Genomic DNA, 16364 nt, shown 5'->3' on the forward strand with positions numbered 1-16364 from the left:
ACTTAGTATCTTTTTATCCAAAGTAATCTCCAAGTCAAGATTAACATCAGTGCTCCTTATTTTGGCGCGCGACGAGTCCTGCGCTATGAAATAATTATGAATAGTACTTTGCATAAAATTAAATTTAACCTGAACAGCAAAGAATCAATTAGACAAAAATTAACTCGAAACCTAGACAAAGAACAAAACCCCATGACTTTTAAAGATTAAAACCTTTAATATTTTAAAAATACTTTAAAGTGTTGTTTCTAATTGCTCTATTATTTTGATTTCTTATTATGGTTACTATCAATACAGTAATCATATCATGGAATTTTTGAATTTGGAATTGGGGAATCATCAATTTACAATTCAATCAATTTCAATCAATCAATTTACAATTACATCAATTACAATCAATTTACAATTTATTTTTTCTCTTCATTTATTTTTTTCTTTCATATTATTGAAATCCTACTTTTATGTAATTTGACTAAGAAATTCTTGAAATATATTAAAACTCTTAATCAAATATGATATCTATTACAAAGGAATACTGACTAACTGATGCTGTTTATTTTTTTTAATGCAATATTACTATAGGAATTTTCTATATATTGATATTAATCTATTAGGAAATGTTTAGTGTTCTATTAATTAAATTGTGTTAAAAACTTTAAAGACTTTGTTCTAAATAAAACAAATACGAAAAATAGTATCTAGTTAGTATATTGTAGTATACTATAAGGACCACAATTTCTAGATTGCGGCTAGCCCCCAGATTTTAAAAGTAAGAAATCCATTTCTGTAAAAAAAATTAATTTTCATTGCGAGAAAGTTCGTTTTAGTGTTCGATTTAGTAACTTAATTAATAGTTAGCACTAATTAATAGTTAACACTACTTAATTAGCGAAGTTGAAATCACCCATTAAGATTGGAACTCTTAATCGAAAACCAATGAGATAGATACTTACTTCGTGAAAATCCGATCATTAGAGCGAAAGTTATTCAGGTTGTATTTTTGCTCAAGGTACATATATCTATTTAATTCGTTCTTATGTGGAGGTGGATAAATCTATTACTACACTTTCAGCGTACCATAGGATGTTAATTTTTTTTCCCTATCCTAATTTATTGTCAAACGCCCGGTGGCTGAATGATAGCGCTTCGCGCTCTTTTTCCACAGGTCCTGGGTTCGATCCTCGGGCAGAGCAAGGTCGACACAGCCTTTCATCCCTTCAGTGGGTCGGTAAAATGAGTACCAAGCATGCTTGGGAAATAAACACTGGGGGTTCCGCATTCGACTGACCATCTAACCGGAACATCTGCTCCTGCACACCAGAGCCCAAAGTCAGGAACTGAGATGGGCACATTAGGCCTTGGCCCTCTATAGGTCTGCCATGCCACTGAGTTTAGTTTTTAATTTATTGTCAATCCCACAAACCTCAAAAAGTTTAAACTTCATTTATATGTTTGAGAAATCATTTCTAAATTTATTTTTTTTGTGCAATATTAAAAAACGTGTTAGTGTCTAAGTGTTTCCATTATTTTGTCCAACCCCTGTATTTAATGCGTTAATACAAAATTTTTGCTACTATTAGGAAAGAAAAATATCTTCTGAAAGTACAGAAATTTTCTAGTACCTGCAGGATATGTTTATAATTTACAGCAAAAAAAATGTGATGACCCTCCTGTTTCAATGCTCAGTCCCCGTTCAGCTGTAAAAAAAATAATAACTTTTGAAAAATTGTAATTTAATTAATTATTTCAAGCAATATAATTCAAAACATAAATGACATTTCTACACACAATTCCTATTTGAAAAGCAAAACCATGATAGCTCCATGTAATTCTCAATATTGCATTTTAAAAAAAAATTGTCAATACTTAATTATTAAATTGCTTTCCAATGAAAAATAATAGTTAGAATAAGGTAAATGTTTTTTAAAGTAATATGTTTAATATTGCAACAAAGTGTTTGTACATTTCTAGGTTTTAGAAGAAGTTCTATGAGCTATTATTTTTATGATTGAGTGGCAACAGTTGCGGCAGTGGTTTACTCAGTGTGAAAACTCCTACCGTCCGGATCGCACGCATCTGTGACTTCAGAAAGCTTTCGGTACGTATTCTTAACTCTCAAAAAATTTTTAGAAAAAAGCACACAAATATTTCAATATTCAGCATTTTAAAACTCTGAAGTTCCTATAATTATTAGTGTAAAAAATATTTTGAGCTACATTGAAAAATTACCTTTTCGAAGAATTGATTCGATATTAGAGCTAATTAATTGAAATATTATATTTAAGATTATTGGTCGGAAAAACTACATTATTTTTGTTGTTTATAACGATTACTGTGTTACAAATGTAGTTAACTGCAACTACAACTACTTTTTTTTTTTAAATGTAGTGACTACAAACTAATTCAGAATTTAGTAACTACTTCACTACTTTAAGGAAATGAACTTTGCCGGGGAACTTAATAGAACCTAAGTTCTAAATTGTTTTGAATAACAAATTGGCTCACATTAAATATAAGGGAATAATTAAGAAATATTTATGTTCACAAGAATGAGTTTGTTTTTCCAAAATATTTTTTTTAATTTGAATTTATTCATTTAACCTTCAACTTTTTATACCTATTTCGACATCAAATATTTAATTTAAGAAATACGAAATTATCAAATAATTGCGTCTTTTGAATTGTTTAATGCTTTTTCATTTCCTCTTAGAAATTAAGTACATAAGAAATACGTTTCGCTTCTTTGAAATAACATGAGTGTTTTATTAGTGTGCATTCGTATGCAAAGGTGTGACCAAACTTATTATCTATTTTACGTAATAGATATTTTAAATGCTAGTTATTCGTGATTTTAAATACGTAATTTCTGTGAAAGCTCAGCTGCAACCACAGGGTCATTTTCATTGCTTCCAATGATGGACCTGCGAAGACTTGCACCAATCAAATTCGAAAAATTAAATAAGTTAGAACCGTACTTTAATTAAGAATGATCATAATTTAATTTTTTTCTCTTCTATGATTGGTCTACTGTATCTTTTAGGGGACAAAAGTGACCTAAAAGTGAAAATTAACTTAAACAACAACTAAAGTTAAGTCATTTTACCATTTTAGGACAATTAATTTTTAAGATACATTATTAACATAATATTGAAATACGATAGGGTTTTTATTTGCATAAGTTGAATCAATTGTTTCAAAATAAACTATTTTCAAATATCTGTCTTGGACCTGTCATCTTAGTGCAACTATTTTGCATAAAACTAGACACTTCTTATTTGCAGCTTTGAAAGTTAAAAAAATCTCTTGTCAGATCTACTAATAAAATTTTATTAATGTTTATACTTTTTAATTTTTAAATAAGTTCTGAGCAACAGAGAATAAGGACTAAATTATTTAGTAGACTCCAATACTTCATAAGTTCTATATTTTATTGCTCATTTAGTTCCTTTTTAATTCGTAATTTAGAGTCCATTTATTTTCAGTGTGATAAAATTTCAATAATTTATTATTATGAATGTTTTTATCACTCTATTTTTGACAAGATGTCGAAAAATGTCTGCTAAGGGTTGTCATACGGAGCATTCTGTGTGCAATTTTTAAAGTTTCAAATTTTCTTGCTTTTGCTCACGATAACTCCCGCACCACCATCTGAATAAATAAATGAATTTTAATAATTCATTTATTTATCCAACATTTATTATCTTCATTTTTCCAACATTCAATATCTGTCATATAAGAAGTTTCATTTCTAAAGTGTTCTTAAAATATTTATATTTCCATTCAATGTTATAAGTTAGAGCATGAAAATCATTTTAAGAATTTGAAATATATTTTTGAGTTCAAGAAATACTTTCACTTACAAAATTAAAAATTTACTCACCACCACCTATTACGGCCTCTACACCACCTAAAAATAAATATTTCAAGATAAATTAAATCGAATAACAACAGTAATTTATGTAAACCAGGGATACAATAAAAGTGCATAAAAAATTTTAAATATTTATCTAATTGGAAAAAATAGTCTTCTATAATTAATTAAAAATTTCATGTTCCAGCATTCTATAGCTGGTACAAGAATTTTCAAAATTACTAAAATGTTCTCCAACATATTAGACATAGTTATCAATTATATCATAAAAATCATTTTTAAAATTTAGAATATATTTTGAAATAAAGAACTTTTTTTGCATGGTTCAAAACATCATTTACAAGCATTAAAATTTATTCACCGTCCCCTACCCCCTAAACATGCTTCCAAACCACCTGAAAATAAATTATTGAATCGTAAATTAAATCGAAATGACAGCAGTATTTTAAATAAATCAGTGATACAACGGAATTGCATAGCGAATTTCGTATAATGAAAAGTGGACTCTTTTTTAATTTTCTTCTTTGATACATAGTTTAAATTTCATTATAGAGCTCTGAATTCACAAAGTATATTTGAAAAACTTTTTTCAATATAATAAATAAAACATTATGGAAAATATTTAAATAGAAAATTCCACATTTCAAATTTTGGTAGAGCTTGACATTACTAACTCTGATCGTAAATTTTAAGTAAAGAAATATACTTCAGATATATCTTAAGTAGCAATAGCCGCTACTGAAAAAAGATGGAACATTTAGAAGGGAATAAAGTTACATATTCGAGTGGTCTGCAATATTTTTTCAAATAAAGTAGTACATGACTAGGTACTTGATGAGAAAAGAGTCGAAACCTGTAGATTATGTTTTGTTACAGCTTCTTGATTTTAGTAATGATTTATTTTTAAAAACAATGTTTTTTCTCTCAAAACAATTAGTAAGAGAAGCAATTAATCATGCCGAGCAAGTATTAAGAAAATCAAAATTGAACATAATTGCAATTGAGCAATTGAAAATTTTCTTTTGAAAATTTTACTACCGAGTACAGCGGTCAGTACAATCCTGGAATCCACTAGCTGTATTTTGTATTTTTAAGATGGATTTTGAAACTGAAAAAAAGAGGATTTTTTTATCACTGATATTTTTTATGTGTTCAGCGCTTTACAAAAATTATTCTAAAGAATACATTAAATCATTCCTGTTTGTTGAAAAAACTAATTTGTTTTAGCATATGATGATTTCACTAAAAAAGGCTGTAAGTGCTGAGGGGATTAACTAGAGTTGGTTTAGTAAAGTAAAAATTTCATCATGACATGAAAAAAATTACGTGAACTCATGGACTAATAGCAGGAAATATTTTAATTACGCGATTAATTTAGCGCTTTGTTTGAAAAATACGACTTTGGAAATGTCTTGTATTGTTAACAAAAAGATTCTTATTTAGAACTAAAACTTACTTTTTGTCTTTCAGATTCTATTCTCTCGAATCCATTCAGCAATGCAAGAAAGTTCCTTTGAATAATGAGCACGGTAAGATTTTTACATTTAATTACACTTTTTTAAATACTTATAACTGTGAATGCAAATTATCTTACAACAATGTGTCATTTTGACAATTCAAAACACACTTTTAAAAACTTGATGTGTTCAATTAAGTCCAGATTATCTTACAACAATGTGACATTTACACAATTCAGAACTTTTAATACTTGATATGTTAAATTTATGTCGATGGCTTTATAAACATGGGTGCCACTCTTCAATCCTGGGGATTCAGCTGTTGCTCGCTTATTGTAATTATTCAGGTCGCTTATATTCAGCTGTTGCTCGCTTATTGTACTGCTCTTTTCACTTTTTCCAAACGTTTTGAAATGCTGACCAAAGTTAAGATTATTAGCTCATTGGGATACTCTAAGAAATTTGTTGAGCTTATAGATTAACATTTTAAATCATCCTTAATCAATGATAAAGAAAAATATTCCTTTTACAACGATAATCTTTATCATTAATTACTTATATTCATTATCTAATGATAATTTCAATAAGCTCATAAATTTATAGCCATTTAATGAAAAATGTTGAGCTCATATAATTAACAAGAAATATTTTAGGAAGTCATCAGCTCAGTGTAATTCAATAAAAAATTCTGTTTTTGAATAATGCAGGAATTCCTTACTAATCTCAGGTTTGCAAGTTACCTGAATAATTACAAGTTTTGGATTATTTTATAAAAAATTATAACTTATAAGAAACATTCAAATTTTTGACTCGAATAAAAATATTGCTATGCTAATATTCATACTTAAGTAATACTTATTGCATACCTTCCTATTTGATGAATTGCAATTTCAATTCAGGTGTTATTTTTTTAATAACTCAAATACTAGACCGTTTAATTAATGTAATGTGAAAAAAAATCCTTTTAAAAAATCGAAGGTGCACCTGCCCTGCGACGTTCTGTCTAGAAAAATATGAATGCTTACAAAATTTTAAGTCAGTTATTGATTTTCGATCTCTGCTCAGCACTATTTACTGATTTAATTTTTAAACTATATCGTTTTCATACGCGCTGAGACAAGAACAAAAATATTTTTTTTAATAGGAACCAGTTTTTCACAGCAAGCTAGCTATATTAAGCAGTAACTAAAACATTTGACTCAGTTTAGACAGTACATTATACATTTAATTAATAATAACAATCATTGTAAATGTAATTCGTTTGTCTCTTTAAAAAAAATAGAGGCTATTTTGCAATGACAATCGACCAATTCTTGAATTTTTTAGTAACTACTTCACTAATTTAAGGAGACGAACTTTGACGGAGAACTTAATTTAAACTTATGTTCAAAATTGTTTTGAATAACAAATTGGCTCACATTAAAAATAAGGGAATAATTAAGAAATATTTATGTTCACAAGAGTGGGTTTGTTACTCCAAAAAAAAATTTTTTGTTTTTAATTTATTCATTTAACCTTCAACTTTTTATACCTATTTCGACATCGAATATTTAATTTAAGAAATGCGAAATTATCAAATAATTGCATCTTTTTAATTGTTTAAGGCTTTTTCATTTCCCCTTAGAAATTAAGTGCATAAAAAATATGTTCCGCGTTTTTGAAATAACATGAATGCTTTATTAGTGTGCATTTATATGTGAAAGTGTGACCGGAAAGTGTGAAAGTTATGATCTATTTTACGTAATAGCTATTTTTAATTTCTAGTCATACGTGATTTTAATTACGTAATCTCTGTGAAAGTTCAGCCGCAGCCAAAGGCTCATTTTCATTGCATCCATTGACGAACCCGTGAAGATTTGCACCAATCAAATTGGAAAAATTAAATCCGTTTGAACCGTACTTTTTTTCTCAACTAACGATAAAAATAGTTGCTATTATTTTTATCGTTACACTGCTTGTTTACACTACTCTAAACACTACGAAAAAGGTAGCGACTACAGTAGTTTCACTTGTAGTGCACTAGTTCAAACTACTGTAAGAAATATTTGTTATTGTCTAAAACGAAATGTATCCTCTTGTTAACGTTTTTAAATGGTGTGAATAGTTTATAGGCATTTTTTACACTATCTAAGATCACATTAATATTTTTTTAAATAATTAATTAATATCTTAACCAAAGTTTGCCGATAATTTCGCTGGTCTTTGTTTATTTAAGAAGAAAGCTATCTTAAATTGTTGCACTAGTCATTATGGACGTATTTACTCAGCCCATTATTTATAATGGAAGTTTTTAAAAAGGGCTTGATTTTCCCTTTTCCAAAATAAGATACTTTTTCTTTACCATGTTGATTTTCGCCATGAATTATGCAAAAAGACATTGTTATATTCAACGTTTTCGAAATTAATTCGACCCCTATCAGGGGTCTGTCCAGACATTTTGTGAAAGGTCCGTTTTTCGTGAAATTGTAAAAAAATTACTCACATTCTTTCAACCAGGGTCCGCTTTTATGAATTTGTTTAAATAGGGTCCGTTATTGCAAAATTGTAATTGTAATTATTGCAAAATTACAATTATTTTAAATTGTAAAGATATACAAGATTATGCTCAACACTGTAAAATTATAATTAAAAAAATTAAATTTTAAAAAATAAACAACAATTGCTGCTTCTAAATTAGAGATGCAACATACAAATATTTGGTATTTAGCCTATACTGCTGAACGCAGAATATTAATTTCCGACGAATAATGGAAGAAGCGTCTGCCGAAGACAAAACTTAATTCGTTTATATCCATCTTTCTTATTTTCTGCCCTGGAAAGGGTTTATTCGATTAAGAAAATTTGTCAAGGGTTCTATTAAAGGAAAAATCATTTTCTGAAGGGTCCGTTTTTAAGTTAAAATATTTTGTGAAGGGTCCGTTTTTAAGTTAAAATATTTTGTGAATGGACCGTTTTTATGAAAAGATATTTTGTGAAGGGTCCGTTTTTATGAAAAGATATTTTGTGAAGGGTCCGTTAACGGACCCAAATTTCTTCTAAACAGACCCCTGCCTATCTACTTCGTCGTACTGTTGGGCCGTAGTGTATGAAAAAAAACGTACATGTTTGATGAAATACTTGGGGGTCCGCATGTGCGTATACTGAGCTGTATTCGGTGGGAAGGATTTTTGTCCTCTCATGTGCAACTTTGCTGTATTTTGCAAGAGATTCTCAATTTCGGACTTCAATTTCCACCCTCAGGAATCGAACCGCAAAAAATCTCTCGAACTTTTGCTGATTATGAGAACCAACTACACAGTTTCAATTTTTTTTTCCCTAATAGCGATAGAAAATTTTATTTCTCTTGTTAACTTCACCGTGGATGACGCGCCATCGTCTTCGCCATTGGAAAGCAAATGGCCTTCCCGTGATATTCTGTTTACAGTTCAGTACCCTTATCTTCGAACTTGACTTTGGGATCATTCACTAATTACATATTTCCATGTGAATCTCCAGAGCATTGAAGAATCCTAAAGCTTCATCACCTAAGAACTTCCATCTTTCTTTTATTCATTAAATTTAAGAATTACTTGAGAATTTTAGGATTAATATTTCCTAATTCCGTCCACCAATTGCATAAATATTTCATAAATATTTTTTGTACTTTAGTACTTTTTTCCCATTGGCAAAATGAATCTTTTTTTGGATTTCAAGGCTTCCCCACTTTTCAGCTTCAATAATCTAGAGTAATAGTAAACAGTGCGCATGCGTTGCTGTGGCAACCGTTGCTGTTTGATAATTTTTTTTAATTCTTTTGTTCACTTTTAATTTTGTTATGCGTTAAGTTGTTGAGTTTGTTTTTGAGATATGGGACCAGAGAGATTCCATTAGTATTTCTTGAGTTGTGTTCAAACCAGATCGTTTTCATTACTAATTCAGGTGAATATCACAAATGAAGGGAATCCAACCTGATTGACATGGTCCAAAAAGTTAGAGTAAAGGCAAGAAAAATTTGATGCCGAGACCTGAACTTACCGAGATTAGTAAGTTCAGGCCAAAGAAGCCTTAAACGTTACACACAAACGGAAAAATGAAAGTATTCCGTTCACAAACGCAAGCATCCCTCACAAAAGTACCAAAGTGGTTGAGAGAATTGAACCTTACCGAATGGTGACTATCCGAACCCCTTTCATGTAAATACGGGAACTGGGTGTTGATCACCAGTTAGAGATAAAAGGATCCATTTTCAGTAACTTGCACAAGACCGTAGAATGTCTTCCATGATTCATTCACGATTCATTAAAAAAACTGAGATTTCAAGTCATATTTCATGTATGAACTTGTGAATCCGAAGCGGGTGTATGATGCAGCTTACAATCTCCATCAAACACCATTGTACTAATGCGAAAATGTTATTATTGATCTCGATTGGCTGTTCAATGTCTATTCAGTCATGAAAGGAATTTACACAGAATGTTTCTCAGCTACATTCAAGTGTGTCTGAAAAATTGTGTACAGAGCAGTTAAAGATGTCCAAGATGAAAACACAGTGAAGTTTATTTTCCCCAAAAAATTAGACTACAGCCATTTTGCCAATGGATAACATGTGATCGCTTTGTGGCGATCATAATTCTTTTCATTTTGTAGTGAATCGTATTTCAAATTTTTATTAATTATGGTATTATTAATTTTAAAATTTTCAGTACTCTTAAGTTATTTTATGAGAACTCAAAAATAATTAGAGGCAATATTTAAAAAAAAGTTTGAATTGAGGGGTTTTTAATATTTTAAATGCAGCAAAAAAATCCAATAATTAGTTATGTAAACAAATTCAGATTTGTCATTCCAAAAAATTTTAAATAATATTTTGAGGATTTTTTTTTTGTAAACAATTCAAATCCAAAAATTTAATTAAATCATATTTGTTAAATATTAGGAATGCAATAACCATGTAATAATTTACTTCTAACAAAAATGCTTAGCTTCTAAATTCATTATATTTACGTTTCAAAATTACTAAGAAATATTTTCAATCATTTCATTAACGCTAAGGAAGTCATTTTGATTGCTTTTTAATTTCAATTAGAAAAACAATGATGACACAATTTCTTAGAACTTTGTGACTTTTTGTACAACGTATAATTTATAATTGTTAATATTTACTAATAACTTGTTATATAGCTGTAAATTATATAAAAAATTTAAAAATTAATTTTAAGCAAATTTCTCTTTCAACATTAGTTATTCTTTAACAATCCAGTTATTTTGACTACTTTTGGGCAATATAGGTGTATACTAAGTTTCAGTCTTTCTAGTGTTGAAGAAATACTGAACCAAATAACAAAAATGAATATTTTTAGGGTCCATGCACTAATTTACGTATGTAATATGAATTTATTATAGTTATCTTAGTTTGCATAATTTTTTACATATGTTTACACAAATTCGGTATGATCAATAATATTAATCTTGTTAATGTTTCGTTGAATATGCTTTTATAAATAACTTTTATTTTAATCTAAAAGACACATTCGATAACATTTTCAAAATAATAGTTAAATTACAATTTTGAATTAATTTTTTTATAAAATTAAATAAAGTAATTATTGATTTAAAAATAAAATGAGCCACTTAATATTGAATAGCTTAAAAAGTGTGTATAAATTGTTTTTGTGGTGGCTAATGTAATCAAGAAAAAAAATTCTTCATCATCCACTAGTTATTTTATCATGATCAGTTAAAAGTCTATGGAAATTATTTTGCACCCATGACGGTGACTATGGTAACGAGATATAACTATTGTACGTAGAGGTGTGGGGTCACTGCTTAGGACAGGTTTTGGCTCTGGTCGGCCAGGGAAAATTAATCTTTTTTTCTTCGGTCTATTATGTCAGCCCTAAAGAGAATAGAAGCTATTCCGCACTGAAATGCGCTATTCTAGTTTTCGTAGCAGCAGACAGCCTCAGACTTCGTCACGGGAGGAGTTCTTACCATAGACAAACTAAAGTGCCTACATCCATGTTTTTTTAAGGTCAAGGTTGAATTTGCACTACGGGGGTTTAATCTTAATTTATATATTTATTTTTGATATGAAGCAGAATAATGGTTTTCATGGAAATGAAAACAAATGCTATAAACGTTATAGATATATGTTGCTATGAATGACGGAAATTGGTAATTTTGAAGTTGGCAGTCACATAGTCTGTTTGGTAAATGTCCGAATTTTAAACTAGGTCTAGTTTATTGCCTCTACCCGGAATACATTTGTCCGGTATGCCCTACATCAATGTTTTTTTAAGGTAAAGTGCCACTTCCCTAGTATGCATTTAACCGGTACACACTGATATTACCCCAAATCTATTTTCATCAGATATTAAAATGTCGAATTCATATAATAATACAAACGAATAAGTTAATATAAAATCGGATGTAAGAAATATTTTGGACAATCACCAAAACGACTATGTGATTGTTGACATTTACCAGTGAAAGTCGACATTCTCTTGATTTTGGTTATTCAGGGTAACATATATATGCAACCTAAATTAATGATTCTTACTTTTTGTATCACAAAAATAACTTTACCGACTCACATCTGTATCATATCTTACTGAACTCTTAAATTTTAGCGTTGTTGAATACCAAAATGGTGGTTCAAAACTATCTTTGATTCTTTGTGTAGGAAAACACTTAAATACCAAGAGTTTATGTACAGTGATTCACTTTAGTGTAAAGCAGTTGCCACCATTTTCGGTATTGAGATAACTTTTGCTCTACACAAGTCAAAATTTTTGATGGTTTTCCATTGATGGAACAACATAATCTTGATGGTAACCATCAATAATTCTATCATGAAACATTATATTTTTTGATAGTAACCAACAAAAGTAAATATCCCTTCAATCTAGGAATTCGAACTGATTTATGATGTTTCAACATAAGAATAGCAATTTGTTCTCGTGGTTTGTTCCTTTTGAGCTCTCCTAATTTCCATCACAGTATCTTAGAAATCAAATGTTGGAACGATCATGAACAACTATCACCTAAATGTAGGAATTCGGACTGATTTATGATGGTCCAAAATAAAACTTCTGGGTTTCTGGGTTTTTTAAACCCAGATTGTTTTGATGGTATTTTCCTGAGAACCAACAAGAATTCCCATCAAGAAAATGTATAGTTGAAACCATCAAGGATCATCATGGGTTTTTGATCCATGAGACTTCTCTTGATGGTTAACCGTCATAGTATTAATTTCCATCATGGATTGATGGAAGTCTGTTGGCATATCGAAAACCGTGAACATGTAATGGAAAATCTCGGATGATGGTGACCTTCTTGAATCACACTGAAACTATCAAAAAAACTTTAATGCGACCATCAAAAATTTTGATACGGGAAAATTTGTAACAAAAAAAACGATGTCTCTTGCAGGAGAAATGGTTGTTGCAGTTGGAGGGGAAAGATGACAAAATTTGTCCTTCTCAGTGTGTCTTATCGAATGAATAAGAAGTGGTTGACTCTATCATGCTCACCTTTTGCTATCAGCAAGCACGTCAGTAGCTACCACTGGTAAATTTATATTTTTAAATAAATCTTGAAAGAAATATTTTTTATTTCAAGATTTTTCTTAGAAACGTTCAGGATCTTTAAATATTCTAAGTTAGAGCATTTTTTAATGGCGTGTACTTGGGTTTATTTCCTATTGGCCTCAGAATTGCTCCACACTTATCGCTACCCATTGGGCACCTGTGGCTAAGCCTCGACGGTGGAGTATCGACGTCCATGTCATTGAACCGCAAACCCGTTCATAGGGCTGGTAAAATTTTTTACCGTCGTTAAACAACCGACCCAATTTTATGGGTTTACGACTACCAATGTTCAACTCCGTAGCCTTGTAATTTTGAGCCCAATCCAGAAGACAAGGGAGCTTCTGCATCGAGTATTGGCAGAAATTTGACTTCGTGGAGGACTTTTTGATGGAGCTAACCCGCATTTGCGTTACATAGACAGGAAGACCACGAGACTCTCCCACGGTTAGCCTGACGGCAAGGGGACTCTCACCCATGATCCATCCGTCTACCATTTAGGATATTTCACGTCAGCATTGTGGTCGGTACAAGTTGGATGCGGAATTCGCATCGACTGGGATTTGAACCCGGTTTGCCTCATTGGAAGGATAACGTGCTATCTCCTGAGCCATCGCGGCTCAGGCTGGTTACATTCACACAATCACCCAGATGAAGGGACTTTTCTGTACCTATCTATCTCTATTTCATAACCAGGGGTCTGTTTAGAAGAAATTTGGGTCCGTTAACGGACCCTTCACAAAATATCTTTTCATAAAAACGGTCCATTCACAAAATATTTTAACTTAAAAACGGACCCTTCACAAAATATTTTTAATTAAAAACGGACCCTTCACAAAATGATCTTCCTTTTAATTGGACCCTTCACAAATTTGGTTATCTTCATTATTATTTTGTTAATCGAATAAACCCTTTCCAGGGCGGAAAACAAGAAAGATGGATGTAAACGAATTAAGTTTTGTCCTCGGCAGACGATTCTTCCACTTTTCGTCCGAAATTAATATTCTGCGTTCAGCAGTATAGGCTAAATACCAAATATTTGTATATTGCATCTCTAATTTAGAAGCAGAAATTGTTGTTTATATTTAAAAATTTAATTTTTTTAATTATAATTTTGCAGTGTTGAGCATAATCTTGTATGTCTTTACAATTTAAAAACTACTTCAAAAAAAAAATTTTTTTTTGCAATAACGGACCCTATTTGCACAAATTCATAAACTCGGACCCTGGTTGAAAGAATGTGAGTAATTATTTCACAATTTCACGAAAAACGGACCTTTTACAAAATGTCTGGACTGACCCCTGATAACCATAAATTATTACATTTCTAAATATAATATTTTACTTATTTCAACCTAAATTATTACAAAATAAGGAAAAAACTATAAAAAATATGTTTAAATAAATTAATAATAAAATATTCTTTTTAAACGTCAAATACCATAGTTCGTGGAAGTATTAATTATTTAACATTGTGTTATCTATAAAAGTTAAATAATCAAGTCATTTGAGGGGTTTTTAATTTAAAAAAAAGTTCTTTTTCTGAATGAGTTCTTATAAAATTAGAAAAGTTCCTCCAAAACTTACTTAAATCAATATGACCTGATTTTTAAATATTCAAGGTTGATTGTTCAAATGGAAAGCTAAAGTTATTTGTCTAGAAGATATTTAAAATAGTCAACTGCTCCCAATTTTTAATTCGCGTAATATAACTTTATGCTGCAGAAATATTATTTTTAACTTTTTTAATTTACACAAATTGAACACAAATTTGAATTTTTTTAAGAACGAATATATGCTAGTCTAAAATTACATTAAAAGTTTATGATCGTCATTACAGAGATCAAGTTGCAAAATGATAGTCGTTTTAATATTCTCATACTATTTTGTATAAATTGTCTGTTGGCTAAAGCGAAATGACTAACGTTCGCATGCCTAATCTGACGTTGAGGTTAAAGCAAAAACGTTTTTTAATTATTGTTATGTCAGACAAAGTGAAAATTATTTGTGTTTCATTAATGAAAAAAGTGGTTTTTCAATTAAAAATATTTTAAATAGACTAGTACTTTCCAATTTAAATCAAATTCTACAGATTTGTATAAAAATTTTGACAAATTAAAACTATTAAATTTAGATAACAAAAATATACTTTTTCTAACAGTTGACGCAGTGCATTGCTCATTTATTCCGAGATTGTTCTAAAAAAGGACGCGATTTGTAGTGTGAAATTTTTAATATATTTTTTGAAGTAGGAAGCATAAATTTTTTCGCTGAGTTTTAGTAAATCAACGTGATCATACAGAAAATGAAATCTTGTCCATTAATTAAATGCAGCAATAATAATAAATTAAGTGCATTTTCTACAGACTGCTCGCTTTTGCTCGTCAAACCCTGGAACTTCTTACAAAGTTCATATGAGATTGCTGGACGATTTGGAACGTATTACGTATAAAGTAGGAATCATTAAAAACAATGGAGTGGGTTCATGTTTGTTCGTAAAACTAACTCAAGTTCTGAATTGAATTGTTCGGAAGGAATTAAAAAATGTAAGCAAATTAAGACGCATTGTTAGTTTATTGACAAAAGACATGTAATTCTGCTGCTAATAGCTTTAGTAAACTAAGCAGGGGTATCCGTCCCCTGCTCTCCGACCCTTGCGGATTGCTTCGCTTACTGTCTCTACATTGATCTTGCTTAATACTTCAGCTTTTACTCTCTAATATATTATATATTTATTATATTAGTAGATCCACCCCTACTCGCTTTCCAAACATTCCCCGGATTGCCCACAAAGCAACAAAATATTAAAGTAGATTAATATTTTCTCGTTAAAGTAAGAAACTTAACAATATCATATCTGCAGAGCCGCAGTGGCTCAGGGGATAAAGCATTCAACTTCCAATGAGGTAAACAGAGTTCAAATCCCAGCAATGGTTTTTCGATACGAATTCCGCACCCGGCTCGCACCGACCACTGTTGACGTAAAATATCCTAGTCAGCCTAAACGTGGGTGGTTATCGAGGTTTTCCTCTCCATGTAACGCAAATACGAGTCAGTTTAATTAAAAAGTCCTTCACGGAGGCTAATATCTCCCAGTACTTGATCCAGGAGTTCCCTTGTCTTCTGGATTGGGTTCAAAATCACAAGGTGTTGAACAGTGGTAGTTGTAAACCCAAAAAATTGGGTCGGCTGTTTAACGACGGTCTGCCTCTATACTGATTAAGATTCTTTGTAGCGGTAACAAAATTATATTATCTCCGCAAACAGTTAGTATTTCAATATCTTTTTCAATTATTTTGTAAGCAATGGTGGAAAAAATTAATTTTGTTAAATTATGAGAAAATATTAAAGTAGACATTTTATTAATACTCTAGATACAAAAAAAAAATGTACCTCAAAAATAAGGAGATTCAGCAGCTACAAAATAGATGATCCGAAATTCATTAGAAATTTAAGCAAAGTTAAGACTTC

The 16364-nt window shown here is 30.3% G+C and overlaps 1 protein-coding gene across 4 annotated transcripts in view; it reads left to right on the plus strand.

Moving 5' to 3' along the window:
* Positions 1-16364, plus strand: part of LOC147816219 (uncharacterized) — a 48830-nt gene that overhangs the window by 22531 nt on the left and 9935 nt on the right. For 2 of the 4 annotated variants that reach the window (XM_087158394.1, XM_087158393.1), the window contains exons 3-4: positions 1972-2098; positions 5342-5400. In XM_087158394.1, coding sequence (XP_087014520.1) covers positions 5392-5400 — 9 coding nt within the window. In that variant the 5' untranslated portion in view covers positions 1972-2098; positions 5342-5391. Of the gene's footprint in view, positions 1-1971; positions 2099-5341; positions 5401-12738; positions 12877-16364 lie in introns of those variants that run through there. The other 2 variants (XM_087158395.1, XR_015431886.1) reach the window with 2 other exon arrangements.

The sequence above is a fragment of the Parasteatoda tepidariorum genome, chromosome 2 (genome assembly GCF_982258835.1).
Source record: "Parasteatoda tepidariorum strain Cologne lab strain chromosome 2, Ptep-v5.0, whole genome shotgun sequence".
Taxonomy (NCBI): Eukaryota; Metazoa; Arthropoda; class Arachnida; order Araneae; family Theridiidae; genus Parasteatoda; species Parasteatoda tepidariorum.